The following is a 24,674-nucleotide window of genomic DNA, read 5'->3' as shown; positions in this document are numbered from 1 at the left end:
AGGCTTAAGTAGGGGTGAAAAAGACTCAGGTCACCGAAGGACTCGGGTCAAGGCTGTATCATGTTCTGGGAGGGACTGGAAGGCCCACATCATTTTTCCTGTTTTTGCCAAAGTGTTTAAAGTCTAGGTCACATCACTGTACTGAACATGGAAACATCTGAATCCCATTTGCTGCGGTTTAGTGAGTTTCTGTAGAGGTCAGAGTTTATACTTCTTGGTGTAAAGTTTCCAGCAAGGCGCTATCTGTGAAGGAGCCGAGGGTGGAAATCTGGATAACATTGATTTAAAATCCTCAGAGTGAGTACTGGGCCCTCTCACAGATGGCTTATGAGCAGTGAGAGTTCCCTTCCGTCCTCCAGGTTTTCAGGAAGACTGTCCTTCCCTTTGGCACCATGTGAGGGCGCTGTGCTTTAGATAAAGGAACGAGGCCAAGAGGCTGAGTTCAGTGTGTGCCAACTGCGGAGGGACCTCTAAGACTTTAGATTTTAATTTCTGCTTGAGCAGACACTTCTGTTGTTTAGTCTGCCTTGATCATCCCATTTGTGTAAGCTGGACATTGGACATTTCTTCGTAAGTACACCCTGTAGAGGAAGGGCAGAAGGCCAGGAGGCCAGAGACAGCAGGTGATTTGGAGTGGACCTCTTGGTGGCAAGGTGGTCCTGCCTTTCTAGAAAAGAAAGCAACAGAACATAGGCTAACCAGGTTTGCATCGCACTCCACCTTACTTTGATTTTGGTTCCCCAACGTGCTTGAGACAGTTCAGCTGGGCGGTAATGCAGTGTTAGTCCTTCTGGACCACGGTGGAAGCACCATAGAGATGTGGCACGCCTGTTGTGTGTTTTTGAGGACTGGCTCAACCACGAGGTGTAGGGGAGGAGTGATGCCCAGTAGATGAGTTTTGGTGCCCACAGTTGGGAGCATTCCAAAGCCTCCTTGTGTCTCAAGAATCATGTAGAGCAGGGGTTGGCAAACATTTTCTGTAAAGGACCAAGTAGTAAACATTTTCGACTTTGTAGGCCATATGGTCTCTGTCACAACTAATCAACACTGCTCTTTTAGTGAAAAAGCAGCCATAGAAGGTAAAGAAACAGATGGACCTGGCTGTGTTCAATAAAACTTTATTCCGATGTTGAGTATGAATTAAATCCTGCTGCATCTCACATCTCCAGAATGGCTTAGTGAGGAGTGTTGCCTGCGGGGCAGGGCATGCAGGCTCTGTTCCCTGTGCTGTCTGTCTCCAGAGACATTTGGTACCTGTTTAAAGGAGATGCATGATTAGATCATTACTTAATTGTTTATGGGTCAGGGGAAGTAAACCTCATGCTCCATTTTGCTCCCTCCCCACGCCCCGCTTTTGACAGGGGGCAGAGGGGCGGGTCTGTGGTATTTACCCTGTATCTTATCTTGAAAAGCTGTGCAAGCTGCATTTTTTGGATCTTCAGAGACCGTGGGCTCAGGTATTAACTGTTTTATGTTTATGCATCTTCATTTTATTTACATTTCAGAGAGTCCTCAGACATAACATAGGTTTTTGGAAGAGTTTCTGTAACCGTATAACTTCAAAGCGATGAACTTTGGGCATATGAGGAAGGTATTTTTCCTCCCAGAGGATTTATGTGAGTTTGGATCAGCTGCCTCGTGTGAATGGGACCAGATCATGGAAGGCCAGCAGGATTCGAAGAAACTTCAGGTTAAAGTTCACCAGAGCAGGCAGTGGAGGTGGAACTTCGGAGATAGAGTGAGTGTCAGTCTCTGAAAAGACTCTCTATGCTGCTTGTCTGAAATGAGTGGTTGGAGGGGCTGTTTTCATCCCCACACGTGAGGAGAGGTGGACAGAGAGGAGGGGTCTGGTCTGCTGAGCAGTGGCCACTCTTCCTTCATGAATACTGAGCTCAGGCGAGTCCACCGCCCAGAGTCTGTCCACCCCTTCTTGGCTGAGGCCGCGGCCTGCAGGGGTGCACTGTGGGTGAGATGTCGGGACCAGAGAGGACACCCAGGAGCTCTGGGCTGTGGCCCATTTTCCAGGCCACCCTGGAGGGACAGAAGGTCAAGGATAGTCCCAGCATGCCTTCTCTGGAGTCACAGCCATGCTCCATAGGGGGCTGGCTTGTGGTCTCTCTCACCCAGGCCGCTCACTGGGGTCCTGATGGCCTGGCTGCCCTGGCTCTGTCTGGTGCCTGACCGCAGCGTGGGGGCCCTTGTGGTCGTCCTTCACCTGTGCTGCTCCCCACAGTCTTAGTTCCCATAGCTCTTCCTCCCAGTCTGTAAGAATGCTCACCTTTACCATAGGGGAAGAAGTGTAATCTAGGTAAGAACAGGGGGGCTGAGTCCAGCCAGGCAGTGAGCAGGTGGCTTAGAAGAGTTGGGGGACCACGTTCTCAAGAGGGCAGCCTGTCTTCAACGATGAAGGAGCTGGTTTGGGAGGTTGCTGCCTTTCCCTTTAGAGCTACCCAACTCACTTTTCCTTGACCCAAAATTGCCCAGCTTTTTAATGCAACATCACTTGATCACTGACAGCTGAGTAGGAATTGGTCTTGGCAAAAAGTATATGATGGGGAGACCATTTGAAAGGGAGCAAATAGACCAAGCCATGTTATCCTGCATCATTATATTGATACAGGTGTGGGGAAGGCACATAGTCCTTAGTCATTCATCAATTAATATTACTGAAGAATTTATCATGCACAGCATAAATATATTTGTTTAAATGCAAATTATATTTTTTAAAACTTTGTAAAAAGAAACAATTGAGTGGATGTTAAGGAAAGTAGGAAGGGAAACAACAGTTGTGAAATTTGGGGTGTGGAAGAATTAAAGGGGAGAACTTGGAGCAGAGAATTCTAAGGCCTCCCACGGCCTCCTCTGGAAGGACGTTCACTCTGCCTCACGGTGACTTTCTATACCCATCGCTCATGGGCATCAGGTTGCCCATGACTGTCACCTAGGATACCTAACCCTACCTCATTATTTATCTAGGGTACGTAACTAGATTTTCCCACCTGAGCTTTTATTTAGTTGGCAACATTTTATAAAAGAAAAAGAAATACAAGATGGGATGATGAACTGAAGACGTCTTCTTAGACTGATTGCATTCTTGGAGCTTATTTCCTGAACTCTGAGACGCTGCAGCTGCCTGACCTTGGATGTGTGCAACAGGAGATGTTTTTGCAGCCAGTATGTCTGAGGGAACCACTCAGAGTCAGCGGTTAATCTTTCCCCGTGCACACTTCTGCACATGGGCACACAGTTGCACCGTCACACTCCTGTTCTTTAGCAAGTGAGACTGAACAGCCGTTCCTGGCTGTGATCTTGAGCAAGTTGCTTACCTCCTTTGAACCTCCCTGTCTGCAGCCATACAAGGGTAAATAACATTGGCTTTGTGTGGCTGTTGAGAGAATGAAGTAAGATAAAGTCCGAAATCATTTAGTGAGAGCCTGGCACATTAAGGCATTGAAAACACATTTCTTCTCTTGCCCCACAGGCCATTCACAGGCTTTTCCAGTTATAAATCAAGCAGTCAGTCAACATAGTTGACTAAATGAACAGATCATTATCACACAGCTGCCATGTGTAGGACCCGCTGGTAGGCTCCCAACAAGACTCAAAGAGAAATACGATGTGGGCCCTGTCTCGGAAGGCAGTCCGGGTTCGCAGGGGAAGGAAGGTGTGCTGGAGCCTGCAGGGTGGCTGGTGGGGAGAGCAGGGAGTGGCTCTGGGGTCTGATGGGGTGGGGCAGATCCTTCGGGTAGAGCTGAAGGGAGTGGGCCTCAGGTTCTAGGTGGGAGGAGTGATGGCAAAGCCTCCTGGCCAGGTCCTTCCCGAGGTAAGGGGCCCACGAGCTGACTGTGGGATGGAGATGGGTGATGAACTGAATGGACAGGTGTCTGGATTAGATGAGGCGGGGCCCTGGGTGCCAACATAAGGCATTTAGAATTTATCCTAGACCAGTAGTTCTCAACCTTGAGCTGGCATTAGTGTTCCCTGCGGGATTTGCTGCACTGATTGCTGGGCCCCACCTCCTGGGTTTCTGATCCAGTCCGTCTGGGGGTTGGCCTGAGCACTTGAGTTTCTGACAGGTTCCCAGGTGCTGCTGCTGCTGTTGGTCTGGGACCATTTTGAGGATCACTGGCCTAGAGGCAATTGGGGGGCATTTCTGGCTACTGACTGGGGAGGAGCCCCTGGTCAGAGAAGTGTGGGGAGGACTGAAGCAGGAGAGCATTTGGAGGGGTGAGGTGATGGGCCTCAAGCCTTGGATGGTGGAAATGGAAAGGAAGGAAGACTACATGAGAGGGGGTCTGAAGGAGGAGCTGACGGTCTGTGACTAACTCTATCTAGTGATGGGAAAGGGGGAGTCTGGCTTTGGAACGAAGACCAAGTATCTGTGTTCAGGCCTTTGACATTTGCAGAGGCAGCAGCAGGATTTTGAAAAGGGGGCTCTGGATGGCACTCTGGGAGGGGCAGGGGGACTCCCTATGGAGGTTGGGAAGCCCCTCACGCCTGTGCCAGGTTGAGGATGCTCTTTCCCCGGGACACGTTCAAGCCCCCCAAACTCTGCTGAGGCCCCCCAGAAAGTCAGAGGCAGGTACAGGAGGGCCTGCAATCACAGGATTGTTTTTCCTTCCGGAGAGCAGACTTTCTCCGCCTCTCCAACCACCTACGGTCACCTGTCCACGGGGAGAAGGCTACCTAAGACCTGGTCCAGTGAACCCGGGAGCCGCAGTCTCCTGAAGAGGAGAGGCTTGGAGGGCTCCCTGGGCACTGAAATCCCAGTGTGGCCTTTGTAGGCTGGTGAGGTCAGCAGTCATGAGGCAGGTCCCCTCAAACAGAGGACAGAGCATCAGATGGTTCCAGAGCATGGATACAACAGGGTTTCTTTATCTTAAGAGCATTTGCTGCATTATGCTGAGAAGTTGTGCTCATGTTAGGAAGTGGTACAAATCTTTCTGACCTTCACACATTTTTCCAGCTGCAGGAGAGCTAGTCCTGCTTCAGGGGGTGGGGTGGGATTAACAATACCCAGCTTATAACGCTCTCTTAAAGCAGCACAGAAACCCTTCAAAGCCAGCTTCCAGAATAAAGAGAATTGAAAGGGAACCACTCAGAACTGTCATAATATCAGGTTATACCTGATACACTTTATTTGACCCAAACTTCTTTAGTAGGATACCAAATTTTAGAATATGTAAGATTTCTCTTCTAAGAGCACAATTTCATTGAGGATTATTGTCTCCTTTGAGACCAAGTGGCCTCAGGGCTTCCAGTCCTGTCTGCCGTGGGCATCTAGTTCCCCACAGTTCTCTTCAGATGGTGTTTGCAGCTCTCTTGCATCTAATGCAACCTGAGGCTTTTCCTTGCTGCCATCTGTGGAACAGGGAGGCCTTGGAAGAGCATTTCCATGTGTCTCACTTCTCAGCATAGATGGTGACCAGAGGAATAATGCAAACCCAAGCAACCCTGCTTAGCTCTTGGGACCACAGGGCAGCAATGTGCTAGGAGCCAGGGCAGAGCCCCATAGTCAGAGGAAGGCCCAGGTTGGTCCAGGTAGTCTGCATCTAGGGTACTTCCACGTGCTGGAATCAAGCATCTCTGGCACTCAGTTAAAAGCTAGGGAAGTGGTTCTCCACCCTGGCTGCACATAGAAATCTCCTGGTGAGCTTTAAAAAAATACCAGTGCCTGAGTTTCACCCCAAGGGATTCTAATTCACATGGCCTGGAGTGGGGCCTGGGCCTGAGTTTTCAAAGCTTGCCAAGTGACTGCAGTGTGCAGCCAGGGATGAGGACCTCTGAGCAAGAGGGACTGCGGGAAGGCCATGCTATTGCCTTCTATTCCAAGCTGGTCCAGTCCAGTTCATTCCATTCCATTCGAATCCATTCCATTACAGTACAGTTCACTCACATTTTCTTGAGTAACTGTTATGTAGCAGACATTGGAAAAATAAGAAGGCATAATTCCGATCCTGCCTCAAAGGAACAAACTACTTTTTAGGTTGTGACAGATGCCCCATAACACAGGGGATGGTGGGCTGGGACATAGAGTGCCAGGGAAGGGGGATTTTTTTTTTTTTTTTTTTTTACCGGGGAGAGGGGAGGGAGAAGGAAGGTCAGGAAAAGATCAAGAGGGCTGACAAGTTTTTATCCTGGGATGAGATTGTGTGTGTGTGTGTGTATGTGTGTGTGTGGGTGGGGGGGGGGCACGGGGGGAGGGGGAGGTGGTGACAAGCGGCACTTTTCAACAGAACGTTTTGTCACTGTGATGACCTGGTGAATATTAGCGAGGCTTCAGGGTGCCTAGTGACAGCACTTGGAGGGGGCAGGGGCAAGTTCCTTCCTTGTGGTGGCTCCTGAGGGGGAGGGCTCTGCCCTGCTCCCTCCCCCCAGGTGCTAGTCTTGGCCACAGGCCAGCTTGAAAGTCAGTTCCCAAGAGGGCAAGTGGCTGCCAGGTAGAGTATAGGCCATTAGTCCATGTGTCTGTCTCTCACCAGCATTGCCATTCTCTTTCCTGAATGGATGGAAACCAGCATGTGGGTTCCTCCAAAAAAGACCTTCTAAAGCAAAACCTCCCCCAAGGGGCTGGACCATGCTTGTGTGTGTGCATGTATGTACCTGTAGGCTTTCTCACCAAGGTGAGATTCTCTCTATATTGTGTCACATTAGAACTACTGGCTAACTGGCCTTTACCCTGTGGCTTGCATGCTAGGCTGAGTGAATGATAACTGGCTTTGAAAGTTCTAGACTCAAGGGGGCCTTTAACCTCCCAGAGCTGGAGCATTTCAGGAAGACTCTGGCCCCTGTCAAGGTTGAGCGTGTCCCCCCAGGGAGCACAGCCCTCCTACAGCGTGGGACCCATCCCATGCACTGTGCTGTATCTGCCAACTTTATTTCAACCACAGACGTTTCAACTGAAACGGTCATCAAGGACTTCTGCACTGAGGATTTCTTTTTTTTTTTGAATTTACTAATTAGATTTTATTTATTTTAACATCTTTATTGGGGTATAATTGCTTTACAATGGTTTGTTAGTTTCTGCTTTATAACAAAGTGAATCAGCTATACATATACATATATCCCCATATCCTCTCCCTTCTTGCGTCTCCCTCCCACCCTCCCTATCCCACCCCTCCAGGTGGACACAAAGCACCGAGCTGATCTCCCTGTGCTATGCAGCTGCTTCCCACTGCTATCTATTTTACATTTGGTAGTGTATATATGTCAGTGTTACTCTCTCACTTCGTCCCAGCCTACCCTTCCCCCTCCCCGTGTCTGCAAGTCCATTCTCTACGTCTGTGTCTTTTTTAAATTAATTTATTTATTTATGTATTTATTTATTTTTGGCTGTGTTGGGTTTTCATTGCTGTGCGTGGGCTTTCTCTAGTTGTGGCAAGCGGGGGCTACTCTTTGTTGTGATGCGCTGGCTTCTTATTGCGGGGGCTTCTCGTTGTGGAGCATGGGTTCTAGGTGCATGGGCTTCAGTAGTTGTGACACGTGGGCTCAGTAGTTGTGGCTCATGGGCTCTAGAGCACAGGCTCAGTAGTTGTGGTGCATGGGCTTAGTTGCTCCGCGGCATGTGGGATCTTCCCGGACCAGGGCTTGAACCCATGTCCCCTGCATCGGCAGGCGGACTGTCAACCACTGTGCCACCAGGGAAGCCCCAGAACCTTTTTTTTTTAAGGTTGCATATATATGTGTTAGCATATGGTATTTGTTTCTCTCTTCCTGACTTACTTCACTCTGTATGACAAACTCTAGGTCCATCCACCTCACTACAAATCACTCAATTTCATTTCTTTTTATGGCTGAGTAATATTCCATTGTATATATGTGCCACATTTTCTTTATCCATTCATCTGTCGTTGGACACTTAGGTTGCTTCTATGTCCTGGCTACTGTAAATAGAGCTGCAGTGAACATTGTGGTACATGACTCTTTTTGAATTATGGTTTTCTCAGGGTATATGCCTAGTAGTGGGATTGCTGGGTCATATGGTATTTCTATGTGTAGTTTTTTAAGGAACCTCCATACTGTTCTCCATAGTGGCTGTATCAATTTACATTCCCACCAACAGTGCAGGAGGGTTCCACTGAGGCTTTCTATACACATAGCTCTGGTGGATCTGCACAGCCTCCCACAGCCACTCTCTGCCTCCGCTTCTCCAGTCTCCCCAAAGTATCATAGTGAACAAACTCAAGTTTTAACTTCAAAGGAGAGGGGAGAAAGCCATGCTTCCCGGCAGGTCATGCAGTGCCACTTTAAGACAGTTTTATTTGGGCAGTAAAATCTCAGGGTTGTTCTTGGCAGCAGTTCTAATGAAATGGAAACCTTGAAATCTTCTTACAGCAGTAAGTACCATCTCAACCCCTGTTTGGGGGACTAAATGTTGTAGGCGGTCTTATTAGTGGATCTGGTTTATTTTCAGAGGACTAGTATTGATGCATCCTTTCAGAAGGTAGAGGAGTCTATATCATTTGGTTTGAGTGAGCTCTGTACCTGAGACCTGAGGAATTGCTGAGCTGTGGTGGAGAGCAGTGCTCCTCAAAGCCTGGTCCTCGGGCACGCAGCATCAGTATCACCTGGGGACTTGTTAGAAATGAACGTTCTTGGTGAGCATCCGTGACCTCCAGGTGATTTTGATGCACACTGGAGTTTGAGAACTACCGCTTTTAGAAAGTATTGTCAGGACTTCCCTGGCGGTCCAGTGGCTAAGACGACTCGTTCCTAGCGCAGGGCACCCAGGTTCGATCCCTGGTCAGGGAACTAGATCCCACATGCCGCGACTAAGAGTTCACATGCCACAACTAAGACCCGGCACAGACAACTAAATAAATTTTTTTTTTTTTTTAAGAAAAGAAAACAGTGTCATGGCTTTTAGAAAATAGTATTGGGGAGAGAGGGAACAAAGGATGTTCGTGACAGCCTAAGACAGATTGGCCCAGTCTCCTGAATCTGTGCTAGTAAAGGTTGTCCCGACCATGAACGCAGAGCAGGGGCTGTGGACTGCAGGGCCCAGTATGCAAACATAGATAATTCTCAGCCCTGGCTGAGTCAGGATCCTTGTGAGCGGTTTACCTTGTTTTGTTGATGTCTCAGAAGAGAAGCTAGCAGCAGGTATCCTGGGGAAGGAGGGCAAATTGTTTAAATGCTGTTAGCATTGATTCCAAATGAAAGGAAAAGTTCTCTGCATTGTGTATATATTTTTAAGAATTAATATTCACTCTGTTAAAGCGACAAATTAAGAATCCCAGTCCTTAAGTTTTTCGTTCAGTTTACAAGTCATGTTCTATTTATAATCTAGCAAGTTTTTGAAATACCTTTTAAGGGGCCTTTGGATAACATTTAATCCTATTTACAAATTGGTGATTAACAACGTTTAAACCTTTAAAACTGTGTGTAGAAATTTACCATATTCAATTTCATTTTCAAGTTCTTTTGTTGTCTGATTAAAAAATAAACTCTTTGCAAGTACTTAAATGATTCTTATAAATAATTAGTTAACTAGTTTTATAAACATGGGAAGTCTTAAGTTCTCTTATACATTCTGATACTGTTTATAAGCCTAATAAGATTTTTAAATTACAGGTCTAAATCTTTGCTGTGCTTTAAATTAGAATCACAAATTGAATCCATTAGATACTCTGCCAAGTTCTCTTAAACACTGAAAAAAATCCACTATCACAAAACTATTAACACTACAGGTCTGACTCCATCCTCTCTATTTAATTCTAAATATTGCCCAGGAATAAGATATATTTTTTTCCCATTAAGGATATAATTGTCATTCATTCCCAACACTTTTGGAGGTACCTCCTTAGGTGGAGTTTTGGGGGATGATATAAAAAATAGTTTTTTAAATGGGCTTTAATTAGAAGTGTATAGGAGCAGGCAAACAAGGGAATCTGTTCTCCCTCTCCCCTGCTGCAGCAGAGGCCCCAATAAAGCCTTGCCTGAAAAATAATATTAAAAAAAAAATTAACACTAAAGATATCTTTGAAAGTGAACCCAGAAAATGGGTGCTGTTGCCGCATCCCCCCCGCACACCCGCCTTCTGTCACCTGACCCCCAACACAGCTGCTGGGTGAGATGTTTCAAGTCATGCAAGAGCTCATTCTTGGACTCTGTAAATTGGTGCAAGCTGCAAAGAAAAAGCCCAGGCAGGGGAAGCAGGCCATAGCTAGGTGGCCTTTCCACCCTCTGGCTCTGGGGTCGTGGGCAAGTGTGAATGAGGATGACTGACAACTGTTTTCTTCTTTCTGGGCAGGTTGGCCTCATCCAGCTTGGGCAGGAGCAGGTGCTAATCCAGCCCCTCAACAATTCCCAGGGACAAGAGCATCTGATCAGGCGCAGATGGTCCTTGACACCCAGCCCCTCTGCCGAGACCCAGATATCTGGGCAGCTCTGTAAGGTCCTAACAGGTGAGTCTGGGAAATAGTGTGAATGACTCACAACACAGGCCCTTTTGGCTTTTGGTGCCATCGCACATCCCTAGACCATCTCCATTGCTGTGTCTCCAAGTGTGCTGAAATCTTGTGAGCAAGAACTTACCTTTCCCTGTATTTTGAAAGCTTTTTTTAATTGCCCATAAGGCCACTTTCTTTTCATTTCTATGTGTATTAATATCAGCGTTTCATGTGTAGCAGCCCTTTGAAAAAGGTGTTTCTAGGAAGAACCCAGGATCTCTTTTGTGTAGTGTCTCAATTTTATAGATCTGGAGCAAGTTGAGGCCTGAAAAACCTCAGTGGCTTATTGTTATCAAGCCCGAGGTTGGTGGCAGAGCTAGGATGAGAATTCCTTCCCTTGGCACCCTGGCCAGAGCTTACTTTCCTTATACAGTGGTCCTCGGTCTTGTCTGCACTAATTAGAGTCACCTGGGGGACCTATGAAACAGTGGTTCTTAAGAGTGTGACCCCAGCAGCATCAGAATCACCTGGGACTCTGTTAGAACTGCATGTTCTCTCCCAGCCCCCACCTCCTGAATCAGAAATCATGGGGGTGGGTCCAGGTAAATCTGATCATGCTTAAGTGTGAGAGCCACTGCTTTAAAAAATGCCATGCACTAGCCAGTACCTCCAAATCCTCATCTAATTGGTCCATGGTGTGACTTGGGTGTGTTTTTGAAGGTGGTTCTAATAAGCAGCTTGGGCTGAGAACCCAGGGTTCTTGTATTCTGTGCCTCTTGTGGGCAACCTCTGGTTTATCTGTTAAGTGTTTAAGGACATTTCACCATGCTGTGTCACTAGCAGTCTGCCTGTGAGTGTCCCTTGATGAAGATGATATCCTACTGCTCACAGGTGTCACTTCCTCCCTGGAGAGCATGGGACCCCATGGCTGACCTTTGGGAGTTGTTCTTTTGTAGTTTAAAGACTTTGAATAAAAATACAGTGTCTCAGTTTAGTATTCCAATGACCTTGGAAGTAAATCGATTATATGACTGTATTTTGAACAGCTTTGTTATGTATAAGTGAGCCCTGCAGCTTAGCTCCGCTGGTGCATGCAGTCCTGACCCTATCCACATAGCCACCCTCCTTAGCCTAGTCTGCATTCAGCAGGGAGTTATTAGAGGTGATTTTGCTGGATCAGGGTCATCTCTGCAACTCCAGGAGAAAGAATGCCACCATACATTAGGGTTTTGCTGTGTTCCTTACTGCACCCTTACAAAAACAGGAAAGAGAGGTCTCAGCAAAAAATTACTTGTAACTAAAATTTTTTTTGGCGGTACACGGGCCTCTCACTGTTGTGGCCTCTCCCGCTGCGGAGCACAGGCTCCGGATGCGCAGGCTCAGCGGCCATGGCTCACGGGCCCAGCTGCTCTGCGGCATGTGGGATCCTCCCGGACCAGGGCACAAACCCGTGTCCCCTGCATCGGCAGACGGACTCTCAACCACTGCGCCACCAGGGAAGCCCTAGTATTGTAACTAAAATTTACCCCTTAATAGGAAGCAAGGGGTTTTGGTAAGTCAGATGGTTGGTTGTGTGTTTGGGCTTGATGTTGGTGTGTTATTTTAAACGTTAGCCAGCTGCCCCTATCTGGGTCAATCGGTGGATTTTTTTCTCTCTCTCCTCTCAGAGTAAATGACTAGTGGTCATTTTAAATCTTTGTGCATTTTCTGCAGCTGATCTGACCATATTGTTTCAGAGGCAGGGGGATGACTCTAAGGCAGAGGTTCTCAGCCCTGGCTGTCCATTGGCATCACCTGGGGAACTTTAACAACTAGTCACACCCAGCTCCTGCCCCCAGAGAGCCGCTTTTATTGGTCTGGGGTGCAGCCTGGGCATCTAGCGATTTGAAACCTCTCCAGGTGGTTCTAAGGTTCAGCTGGTGCTGAGAACTGCTGCACTAAGTTTCAGACATGATTAATAGCACCTGTGGGCCATCAGAAGTGGGTTTTCTCAGGTGAGAATCACCAAGCAGGGCCACACAGTGAAACCCAAGGACAAATATGTTTTATTCTTACTTTCCCTTTGCTCCTGCCAGTGCTTGTCAGCTGCTAGTCAGTGACCAGAAACCCCGGGTGCCTGTGGATGATATCATGGAATATTTGTCTAATTACCAGCTGCCATCCTCTTTAGGGGTGTGATACCAAGGATTGCTGACAAAATGATAAATTGTGTTTGTGTTTGCATTTTTGTCCCTAAGGCTAGTTTGGAGGCACTCTTCTGAGAGACTCTTTTGCCTTTAGTGAAGGAAATAAAATGAACAAAACCAGGGGGTTTATTCCCAGCCCCCAAATCTCACATCAACATGCTCTGCCATGCAGGAGCAGCATGTATATTTAAGGTGGTGCCAACTCAGGCTCTGTCCTGGGTAGGAGCACAGACATAGGAGAAAGGTATAGACTTTGCTTCTGGTCCTTCTTTCTTTGTGTGAAATAGTCAGTAAACTTTGTTGCTGTGTTGGGAAAGACAGCAGGCCTTCTAAGAGGCTTAGCTAATAAGCAGTCAATTAGACCCTATCTAGTTTGGATTAACTTTCAAACATTGGGGTTTAGAAACTGGGAAAATTAATTTACTGAGACTCCAGCAAAATACATTCTTGAAGTTTCCTGGAAAGATTAATCAGATTAATCCACGATTTCCCATGGGAACTTGTTCTTTATGGCTGAGCATGGCAGCCATAGGTGTAATTGTGCCTTGTCATTGATCTGTGTTATTCCAACCTTGGACATGGCCTTGGGGTAGCCAGCTGGCTCACACAGGTGAGGAGCAGTCTGATAACTCTTTCTTCTCCATGAAGCACTCAATTTACCTGCGAGTTGAGTCTGGGTAAGCTGCCATGTTGCCTAGGGGGATAGAGGGACTGACACAGGAAAGGCCACCTGGGAGGAATCACTGCCTTCTCTTTGGCACTATAGAGGTTGCATTTCTAGCAGTCTTCGGGGCTTCCAGAGAGGGGACAGATGGATCCTATTTCCTTTACAACTTCTTACTCTAGGACCTTATAAATTAATTTTAAAAAATCACTCCAGCTTGGAACTTTGCATGAAAATATGGAGGCTGTGAGCCTTGTTTCTTTTTCTTTTTAAAAATTTATTTATTTATTTATTTATTTTGGTGAGCATGAGTTTTTGAAGATATTTTTGGCTGTTCTCAAACACTAAAATGGTACTTTGGATATTTTGAAATGTTTCTTGATTTAAAAAAAATATTTATTTATTTTGGCTGTGCTGGGTCTTCGCTGCGGCATGCCGACTCTTGGTTGCGGCATGTGGACTTCTTAGTTGCGGCATGCATGTAGGATCTAGTTCCCCACCAGGGATCGAACCCAGGACCCCTGGATTGGGAGTGCAGAGTCTTACCCACTGGACTGCCAGGGAAGTCCCTGTTTCTTGATTTTTTTGAGTGGTTATTTTGACTTCAAAACTTTTTGTCTGCCTGCTATGCTTATTTTAATTTCTCCATTCAGATTCATTATAGAATCTTCTCACTAGCACTTTCGTGGTTTTTAGTAACAATTTGAATCTCTTCTCATCCACTATGGCAGATGTAACATGTGGATGGTTGAAGTAGATTGTAAAATAATGAAACTAGTTTCCTATGAGGCACTGTCAAAGTAGGAATCCTGCAACGTTTTGCATGGTGGTGGGCTCTTTAGAACGCAAATACACCAATGCCATTCAGCAGTGGTGCCTGTGAAGTCACTGATGTCTACTTTATAGTTTGTTTTGTTACGATTGTTTTAAAAAACAGTGCAGTAATTTTATAGTATTGTTTCATTAATTCAAAGCATTCTGAAGTTAATTTTAGTGAGTAGAGGATACCATAACGATTCAGAAATTGTGTATTGCCAATTTATGTAAGAATTTGCATGTGTAATAATATCTGTATATACTCTGTAATAAATACATGGTTGGTACTTGTGTTTTGTGTCACTTAAGATTCATTTGGTTGGAAATGACAGAAATCAAACTGGCTTCAGTACTGATGACATCACAGCCATGGGCTCCTGGAGCTGAGAAGCAGAGCAGGAGGTTGGACCTCAGGTCAGCCTTGGCCACAGCAGTTCTGTATCTGACAGCTTTGTCCTCAGCTGGCTTCTCTTCTGGTGATAAAGAGGCAGCTGGGCTGAGGAGATAAACTCTTCTGTTTAATCAGGGTTGACTTGGATCATGACTTGAGTTCCTTTCAGTTCACCACTGGTTTCAAGCGTCTTGAGGCAAGAGTAGAAGCTTAGCTCAGTCCCCACGTAACTATGGAGATGTCACTCTGCCTTCCATCCTTGTCCTGACTTCCTGAAAGTCAGCTAAAAAGTCTGGTAGGATAGATTCAGGACACCTCTAATCCAGATAGAATCCATCATTCCAGCCCATGTGGTTGATAAGACTTTGGCTGGTTCCTTCACAGGGTCCTCATCAGATGCTAATTAACTCCTCATCCCACCTGTGCCCGGGATAAACATGGCTACTGGTTTTTGCTCATTAGGAAGGGCTCAATCCCTCTGAAATTTAGTTCCTCTAAACTTCTTTGAGACCTTAGGTCTCCAGTGGGTAAAGCAAAATATGATTTCGTTGTTTATCCAGTGTTTTTTGTTGTTTCAGTGGTGGTGATAGTCTTCCATGTTTTTCTGCATCTTAAGTGGAAGAAGAACCCAAAGGAAATGGAATTAAATTTGTACTTTGAGTTTTTTCATGTTAATATTTTAAGTATGTATTCACATATAAAAATATTAAATCCAAAAAGAGACACCAATATTTTAAGAATTATTATTCCTGGAGAAAGAGAAAGAAGTATGATGGTAGAGACCCAACTCCGTCTCCCTTGTGTGTGACCCCAGAAGTGTCCCTTGGCATCTCTGTGCCTCTGTATTAGTTTGCTGGGGCTGCTGGAGCAAACTACCACAGACCTGGCAGCTTGAACAACAGGCATTTACTTCCTTACAGTTTTGGAGTCTAGAAGTCTGAGATCACTGTGTGGGTTGGTTTCTTCTGAGACCTCTCTCCTTAGCTTGTAGATGGCAGTCTCCTTCCTGTGTCCTCTTATGGTCTCATGGTCTGTGCATGTCTGTGTCCTAATCTCCTCTTCTTTTAAGAATGTCAGTTATATTGGATTAGAGCCCACGCTAATGATCCCAATTTCACTTAATTACCTCTTTAAATCCCCTATCTGCAAACTCGGTCACATTCAAAGGTACTGTGGGTTAGAGTACACAGTTCAGCCCACAACGGCCTCTGTTTTCTCATCTGTAACATTGATATGATGCAGGTCTTGTCTGCTTCTCAGGGTTATTGCTGAAGAACAGAGAGGTGAGAGGGTGATGGAACCGCTTCCAGCCACATTGGTGGGGGGAATGTTCATAAGAACACTTACAAATGCCTAAGAGGCAAAAAACAAGCTTAGAGGAAATTAGAAATGGGCTGTATAAAGGGTCCCTTTCTATAACAATAGATATCATAGTTGGCTGGTCATCATCTATTTACAGTTTTTTCTTGATAAATAAATAGAAAAGGAGCTGTGTAGACTCAGGCAACTTTAGAAAGGACCGGGCCACTGAGCTTCAGTTTCATCATCTGCACCTGACTAGTATCATCTACCTCTTGGGAGTTTTGTGGGTTTTAAATGAGATAATGCGTACTTGTCACTTAGCAACTAACAAATATTAGTTGCAGCTGCTGTGGTTATAATTATGATTTGTATCCCCATTCTTTAATATCAGAGGACCACTTCAGTGCCCTTGTTCTGTATTAAGTGGGAAAGAAAGAGAAACTCTATGAGAGCACTGAGTGAAAGCTAAAGGTTCTCATTATTATTCTTGAATCTGTCATTCTTGCCTCTTGAGAAAATCTGTAATGCAATCAGGGAATCTTAGTGTTTCTAGACTGGAAGTTACCCTTAAAGGACATATGCTCTCGTTTTTGTTTATTCTGTCATCAAGTATTCATTGACCCTCTAGACAACATACTGTGGTGAGCATGACACAGCATGGTCCCTGCCTCCAGGAAGCTCGTAGGGGGCATAGAAGTAAACAAAGGTAACAGGTATAAATTATTTTTGTAAAATATTTAAAACGGGGAAAAAGAGCACAAAACAAAAACTGAAGGCCCACATACCCAGCATTCAGACTTAACCCATGTTAGGATCTGGTCACATCTGCTTTGGAACATTTTTTTCTTGAGAGAAATTAACATTTATGGGTATGAGTGAGTATCCTTCCACCTCACCCCTTATCGTCCCTCTAGCTTACTGTCCAGAAGAAACCACCATCCTGAGGTTGATGTGAATCTCTCCTATCCATGTTTTTTTAAACTATTATGGCATTTGTGATATATAGTCATAAACTGCATGTTGTGTTGTTTTGTATGTTTTAGCGTTTACATAAGTGGCTTCATACTGTGCAGTTTGCTTTTATCACTTACAATAATGTTTTTTAGGTTTATCCATGTTCCTTTTTTTATAATACTCTCTCGATTTAATCAAGTTGCTTTTTTCCTAACTTTTTTAGAATACTTAGCTCATTAAACTTTACTCTTTCTTAATTTTTAATGTATATATTTGAGGCTATACATTTTCCTGTAAGCATACCTTTAACTGCATACAAATTTTGATATGTAATATTTCCAGTATCCAGTTCTAAGTATTCTCCAAGTTCCGTAATAGTTTTTTCCTAGAGGGGCAGTACAATGTAGGTACTTAAGAATTTACAGATATGCCTACTGGGTTTGTATAAATTTATTTATTTATTTATATTTTTGGCTGTGTTGGGTCTTCGTTGCTGGACGTGGGCTTCCTTTAGTTGCGGCGAGCAGGGACTACTCTTCGATGCGGTGCACAGGCTTCTAGTTGCGGTGGCTTCTCTTGTTACGGAGCACAGGCTCTAGGCATGCAGGCTTCAGTAGTTGTGGCATGCTGGTTCAGTAGTTGTGGCTTGCCAGCTCTAGAGCACAGGCTCAGTAGTTGTGGTGCACGGGCTTAGTTGCTCCACGGCATGTGGGATCTTCCCGGATCAAGGCTCGAACTCTCGTCCCCTGCATTGGCAGGCAGATTCTTAAGCACTGCACCACCAGGGAAGTCCCTGGCCTACTGGGTTTGAATTCCTGCCTCCACCACTTACTGGCTTGAATGACCTTGAGTAATTTATTTAATCTTTTTGTGCCTAAATTTCTTTATTTGTAAAAATGGTGATAATAATTGCATGTACTTTATAGAATTATTAAGATGATTAGATAAGTTAATATATAATGCACTTACAACGTTTAGCACAAAGTATTCTGTATTATTATCTATTATCATTGCAGCTTTACATTTATAAATTTTTATCATGTGTTTTTGCCATCGTTCAAAACTGATTTATAGTTCTCTGTTTAGCAGTTAAAAAATGTGGCCCATACCAAGTTTTCCATCATGTTCTTTTTTTATAGTTTCAGGATCTCTGCTGAGATTTCCTATCTTTTCATTCATCAAGAGCATATTTTCCTTTACGTCCTTAGGCATGGTGATAATAATTGCTTTAAAATTCTTGTCTGCTCTTCTAACAGCTGGGTCGTCATGGGATTTTTTTCTCCATTTATTGTCTTCTCTCTTGCAAATGGGTCACATTGTCCTAGTTATTCAAATGTCAATATGAATAACATATGGAATGTGTTCTGGATGTAAATGTAATATTTTGAAGTGGATTCTATTCCTCTGGAGTATTTTAGCTGACAGTTAATTTTCTTGGACTCAAACTGCAAAATTTGTCTCTCAGGCAGCATCTCAAATCTCAGTTCCATTCTTTTATCCTTAGCTAGAGTCTGTTCCACATAGGGATCATTTAGAGAGTTTGATATAGTTGATATACAGAATTTTGGGCTTCCCCTTCTTGGAGCTCTCCTTTCTAATATGCCCCCACTTAGTTTCTAGTCACTTTTGTGCTCTGAACTCTGTCCTTTGGTTCTTTAGGCCTGAGGATTGTGGGCATTCTATTGGAGTATAAGCCACCCTATAGCACTGACCAGGCCTGCCTTCAGTCCCCTGTGCTGTTCTGTTCTTCCAAGCTTTGACTCCCCACCAACATCTTCCTGCATTGGCTTACTTTCCAGTAATCCAGTCAGTGGATTTTTGTATTTTGTTTAAGTTTACAGTTGTTCTCTATAGGAGGTTTAGGTCTGTTAGAAGCTTGTTGGCCATACTGCATTCCATATGATATTGATTCTTTGGTAATGGTTGAGATTTGAATTGTGGTTTAGAACATAGCTATTTTTGCTTTAATAAATGTTTTATATGTAATTAAAAGAATGTGTATTCTTTAATTGTGAACAGCATTTTATATATTTTCATTAGTTCAAATTGTTGTGATCTCAAAATCATTCATATCCTCATTATTTTTGTCTTGCTTGACTTACTTGTTTTAATTAGAGGTATATTAAAAATCTCATAACTTATTGTAGTTTGGCATATTTCTCCTTTTAATTCTATTAATTTTTGCTGTATAGGTTATGAGGCAGTATTGTTTGTTGCATACAGGTCTAGGAGCTGTATTCCTGGTGAATTATTTCTTTTATTATCGTGTAATAAACCATCTTTATCCCTGGTAAAGCTTTTGGCCTTCTGGCTATTTTCATCTAATATTAATATTACCAGTAGTTTTTATTTTCCTCAATGTTTGCCTGATTTTTATTTTTCCTTAGTTTTAATTTCAATCCTTCTCTATAATGATGTTTTATATAGTTTCTTAAAAGTAATATGTATCTGAATTTTAAAAAATGTCCGATTTAAGAACATCTGTCTTTTCATTGGCAAGGTTAGCATTTTTATATTTATGGTGTTACTGATATAATTACACGTATTTCTACCATCTTTTGTTTTCCATTTACAATACCATGGTTTTTCTTGGCTTCCGTTTCTTTTTGTTGTTGTTTTCATTTTTTTCTGTTGGTTCCATCAGCTTTTCTTCCCCCTTTTTTCTTCCACTGGTGTGAAAATGTTATAATCTATTCACTTCTTTTGTTGTTGTTACCCTAAAATTAAAAAAAAAATTGTCCTAAGGAAGTCTAAAAGTATCAGGTGTCTTTCAGTCATAATACAAGAGCCTTCAAATGCTTTCATTTTATTTATTATTTTTATCTGTTAATTTAATTATATATTTTTGTCCCCTCCCATTTAATCATCATCATTATATATTCTTACAGTTAAAATTATTTAGATTTATTTATATATTTACCAACTTATTTGCTCAGTATTATTTCTTGCAACCCATGTCTCTGTATTTAATGTCCTTCTTAAAGAACACTTTAATCAGGGTTTCTGAGTGGTTACATTATTATCTTTGTTTTTCCAAAACTGTCTTTATTTCACTGGTACTCTTACTGATGATTTAGCTGAATATAGAATTCTAGGTTGAGTCTTATCTTTTCTTAACACTTTGAAGATCTTATTCCAGTGTCTTCTATTTTTGCTACAAAAGGTATTTCAACTTTAGATTCTGTGTAAATAGATTCTGTCTTTTCTCTGTGCAGGTTTAAAAAATGTTATTATCTTTGTGTTCTATAGTATATCTATGGTGGGTTTCCCATACTTATCCCATTTGGGACTCATTGTGATTTTTGGATGTGAGGATTCATGGCTCTGTCAGTTCTGGAAAATGCCCAGCCTCCATCTCACTGAAGAATGCCTCTTCCCTGTTATCTGCTTATTCTTCTCCTGGGACCACTAGCTGATGTGGACCTTCCTAGTCTTTCCTCCATGTTTTGTAATTTCTTTTTATGTGTTTGGTCTCTTTATCTCTATATTCTGTATTCTGGGTAATTCTTCTCATTGGTCTCCCAGTTCACCACATTTCTGTTAAATTTTGTCTAATCTCCACTTAGTCCACCTACTAAGTTTTTAATTTTAGTGATTATAATCTATACATCTAGAAGTTATATTTCATTCTTTTCCAATTCTCTGTCCTTTTTATAGTGTCTTGTTCTTTCATTATGATTTTATTTTTCCTTTCTTTTATCACTTTGGTTATTTTTAACATAATTATTTTAAGTCTTTTTTGAATTATTCCACTTTCTGAATTTCTTGGGGTCCTGATCTTCCTGTTTGTTGTATTTGCTCACTCTCTTTTAAACTGGACCATTTTCCTATGTGGATTGTAATTTTATGCTGTGAGCTCAGTTTAGGCTGATGTGTCCCCTCCTCTCATAGCCCCCACTACCCCATCTTCTATGAGAGTGCTCTACGTTCTGGGCTATGGAAGAATCTTCACTGAGTAATTTCACATACCTTTCTGTCTGATGCCCCAGGACCTTTTCACAAGTCCAAACATGATTTCTACTTTAGTGTTTTTCCTTAGGAAATCTATACTGTAAGAGTGTTGTGTATTTGTGCGTGTGGCACAGGCTGGGGGATTTGCACTGGAGACTCACCCACATTCCCCTGGCATTCAGAGCTCTGAACAGAGACAATCTTCCCTGTACTTCCGTGTGCCGAGTCATGCTGGGGTCTTGGCCAGATCTCTTTATCTTGCTGTGGCAGGTAAAGCTGGCCTCTCACCTTTTAGGCTAGTATTTGGGCCTAATGTCTGTGGGCCTCTCAGAGCACTTGTTTACTATTCCAAGTATGACACTTCTCAATGTAGCGGCCATCCTTGATGACGGGGACCTTCCAGAGAGGCCGTGGCTCCTGAGGCCCAGCTCAGTGGTGCTGCCTGCCCCCACCCTGGGGACTGCAAGCATGAGGTGCCTCCCTGTGGCTCAGAGAGCCCAAACAAACCCCCTGCCCCCAGGATGGAGAAGTTACTCCCTCTGCTCTTGCTACTTCAGCTCCTGCCCCTCGTCTCAAGGGCACCCCTTCCCCAAATGCTATTCTTTTAAGGAGCCAAGGTTTTAGATACTGTGGCCGGAATGGCAGCTGTGCCCAGACATCTTCCACCTGTTACCAAGTCCAAGCTCGCTCTGCTCACCACAGGACAGGCCAATAAATCGGAGACATGTTGAAGCAAGGAATACAACTTTATTTGGAAAGCCGGCAGGCTGAGAAGATGGCAGACCAATGTCTTGGAAAAACCATCTTATGGGGCCTGGATGGCAGTTTCTTTTATAGCACAGAGAGGGGGAGAAAATGAGGAAGTAAAGTAAAAAAGCCTTAAGTTTTGCAGATGTTCCCTGGAATGGCTGGCCTCAGGGAGGGGATGTGCTAATTCCTTCTTTCTTGCAACCATCCATAGGTGGACAGCTGTCAGGATGCTTCCCTGAAAGGGGCAGGGTTCCCCGAGGCAGGTTATTATGTATAGACTGTATCCTTTTAGTAAACAAAAGCAGCAGAAAGCAAAGGTTAAAGTAAAAGAAACAGATCCAACATGTAGTCAGATTTGGCTCTTCCCTGTTATACACCTTGGGCCCTACAAAGTGCCCTCAGCAAAGGAATGCAAAGGCCACCTATGACAATAGCATAAGAACAAACCACATTAATGCCTCAGTAAATCAACACACCGAGGTCACTCACTGTTTCTTTCACTGACCTCAAGTACAAGCAGTGTCTCCTTGTTGTCTGAAGAAAGTACTCAATGATTTAATCTCAAATTCCATAGGATGGATCTTGAGTTTGTTCCCTTGGATCATAGGAGGCATCTGTCATGCTCCTGGCAGTGTTTCTTGGGTGCCCTGTGGCATGTCTGATGTATGTCCACCACCTTATGTGGAGGATTCTGGCACAGATGTTAGCAGTTGGCTGAGCAAGGATCTCCCTAGAAAACCAGATGGTCAGGCTCACCTGCCCCCTTTGAGGCCAGGAACCCACACCCACTTCTGTGGCTGCTGGTGCTCAGGGGAGGGGGAACACTTCTGAGATCACCAGGTAAGTGTTTCTTGGATCAGAGTCTCCTGGAATATCCCATGGGGCACCTTTTGTAGTGTGAGCGTTCAGTAATAATCATTTCTGCATTTGCTGTTGTCTTTCAGGCTTAATTCTCACAAGCTTTGAGGGGAATCTCTGATCCTGCCATTTGCTTTATATGAACCATGTGTTCATCCAAGTCCCTTTGATCTCATTTTTATTTCCTTTTAAGACAAGGCACTGAGGAAATCTTTTGGATTTTCTTTTGAGGTGATTGGATGGGTGGGGGATGTGCATTAATCACTGTTTGGGAAGAATAAAATTATTATTATCATTATTATTCCCTGAGGCTGTATGACTCCCTGGATTTGGACCCTGTAAGATGGACACTGCTGCCTGAGTGTCCTGGGGGTGAACACACCCTGGACCGGGCCTTGCCGGCAATGGGCAGGGTCTGACACTGCTTCCCAGGATGCACAGGTTCTTAAAGTCAGCTAATTTTCTTATTCCTTTGTTTCCTCATTTGTAAAAGAGGGTTAATACTTTTCTCAATATTTTACTTCACCGGGTTGCCGGGAGTTAAATGGGCTAATACAAATGGTTTTTCATTAAGTAGAAAGTATTATTAAAACGTAAGGTGTCATCTCTTGGGACTTCCCTGGTGACACAGTGGATAAGACTCCATGCTCCCAATGCAAAGGGCCCGGGTTCAATCCCTGGTCAGGGAACTGGATCCCACATGCATACCACAACTAAGAGTTCTCATGCCACAACTAAGGAGCCCGCGTGCTGCAACTAAGACCCAGTGCAACCAAATAAATATTAAAAAAAAGTTAAACAAACAAACAAAAAATAAGGTGTCATCTCTATAGCAAAGGCCCATAGGGTGGGTTCCCTAAAGCCAGACCTGACATGAGGACTTGGATGCAGGTGGTTAGTTTAGGGCAGGGAGGGGGTCCCAGGAAGCAGGAGAGAGAGAGACAGGGAAGAGCAAATCCAGTGGAATAGAGCAGGAGGCACTACAGGGAGGGCACCAAAAGAGGATCCTGCAGGCGTCCTGGCTGGGAGACAGTGCCCAGTGTTAGGGATCCCTAACCATTTAAAAATGTTAACAGTTTAGGAAAACTTGTTACCTTCTAAAAATTCCTGTATATTCAGTTAAAAAATTCTTCCTATGTGAACAATAAATTTATCTATGATAATCCCTCCCTTCCCTCTTCCATCCTTTAAAACATTTATTCATTCAGCAAAAGTAGCTCTGAGATCTCTAAAGGAGTAGATAGAGCATTGCAGACACAGGCCTCCTGGAGGCTTGGTGAGGGCTGTCTGGAAGGGAACTCTAGCCTGGGGGGACCCACCTGTGCTCTTGTGGTACCTTCTGGAGGCTCTACTTTCTGGGCCGATTGCTGGAGAATCAGGAAAAATGGATAAACCAGGCCTGGGGGCAGTGTTTGAATGAATCTTTATGTAAATATTAATTTTACTCTATGCGCTCAATGACTGTGTGTGTGTTTTCTCTAAATTGGCTTGAGTATATTTTATTTTCAGGCAATATGGGAAGTGAGACTTTCAGGTCTCTGTATTTAAACTTGTAATATTCTCTGTTTTTCAAGGCAGTGCTTTATTCACTTGGCCAGTGTTTATTTGATGCTGACTGTGTGTCAGGGCCAGTCCTAGGCATGGGGTATCCTGCAGTGAATGAGAGATAAAATTCCCTGTTCTCGTGGACCTGACACTCCAATGGGTGATTGCTGACACAAGGATTGAAAGCTGATTACCAGTCTCATTCTAGATGGGCCCTAGGGAAGTGGTTCCCCAGTCCCCTAATCATCCTATCCTCCTGTGCCAACCTATGGGGAGCCCAGATTGGAAGGAATTTCTGATTCGCAGTGGGGTTTGCTGGGCTGGGTGGAGAGATAAAGAGAGTGAGAACCAAGCCACCAGACTGACAGCTGTGACTCTGCAGCATGAAGCAGGAATGTTCAAACACAGGATGGTGTTCTGAGTGGTACCTTGCTCCTGCATTTGGAACCAGGTGCAAGGGTGGAAGTCTCACTTCCCATATTGCCTGCCACCTGCTGGCCTCTGGTATGGCCTCCAGCCTCCTTTTATAGTTCTCTGCTTTCTCTTTGTCTCTGGAACCAGATGGGCTCAGTGGGACTGGGGTGTCCCCCTCAGAAGCCAACCATGGTTCCAGCCATTGGAGCTTGTTCTCGGCCGTATCTTCTGGCGTCATGGAAGCATTGCCAGCAGGGACTCTTCATTCCTGGCATGGTCCAGCTTCCCTTCCTCCCCTGCCTCCAGATGCTAACGCTTTCCAAGTTGAATTTGTGGTCGCTGCTGCTTTTTTTTTCTCTCTTGGGATCCTTATCTGGTTCTATCCTGGAGCAGTAATCCCCTCTCACTGTCTTCCCAGTTTGTCTTGAGACCCTCATCTTTCCGTGTTCCAT

The 24,674-nt window shown here is 44.2% G+C and overlaps 1 protein-coding gene across 3 annotated transcripts in view; it reads left to right on the top strand.

Annotated features, from left to right (window-relative positions):
* ADAMTS17 (ADAM metallopeptidase with thrombospondin type 1 motif 17) overlaps nucleotides 1-24,674 on the top strand; it is a 359,591-nt gene that overhangs the window by 2,423 nt on the left and 332,494 nt on the right. For all 3 annotated transcript variants that reach the window (XM_022598898.3, XM_089906892.1, XM_089906891.1), the window contains exon 3: nucleotides 10,253-10,406. In XM_022598898.3, the coding sequence (XP_022454606.1) occupies nucleotides 10,253-10,406 (154 nt within the window). The remainder of the gene's footprint in view (nucleotides 1-10,252; nucleotides 10,407-24,674) is intronic.

The sequence above is a fragment of the Delphinapterus leucas genome, chromosome 2 (genome assembly GCF_059928025.1).
Source record: "Delphinapterus leucas isolate spDelLeu-1000000601 "Yukka" chromosome 2, BTC_Dleu_Yukka2, whole genome shotgun sequence".
Classification (NCBI taxonomy): Eukaryota; Metazoa; Chordata; class Mammalia; order Artiodactyla; family Monodontidae; genus Delphinapterus; species Delphinapterus leucas.
This window is presented reverse-complemented; position numbering and strand designations above follow the sequence as displayed.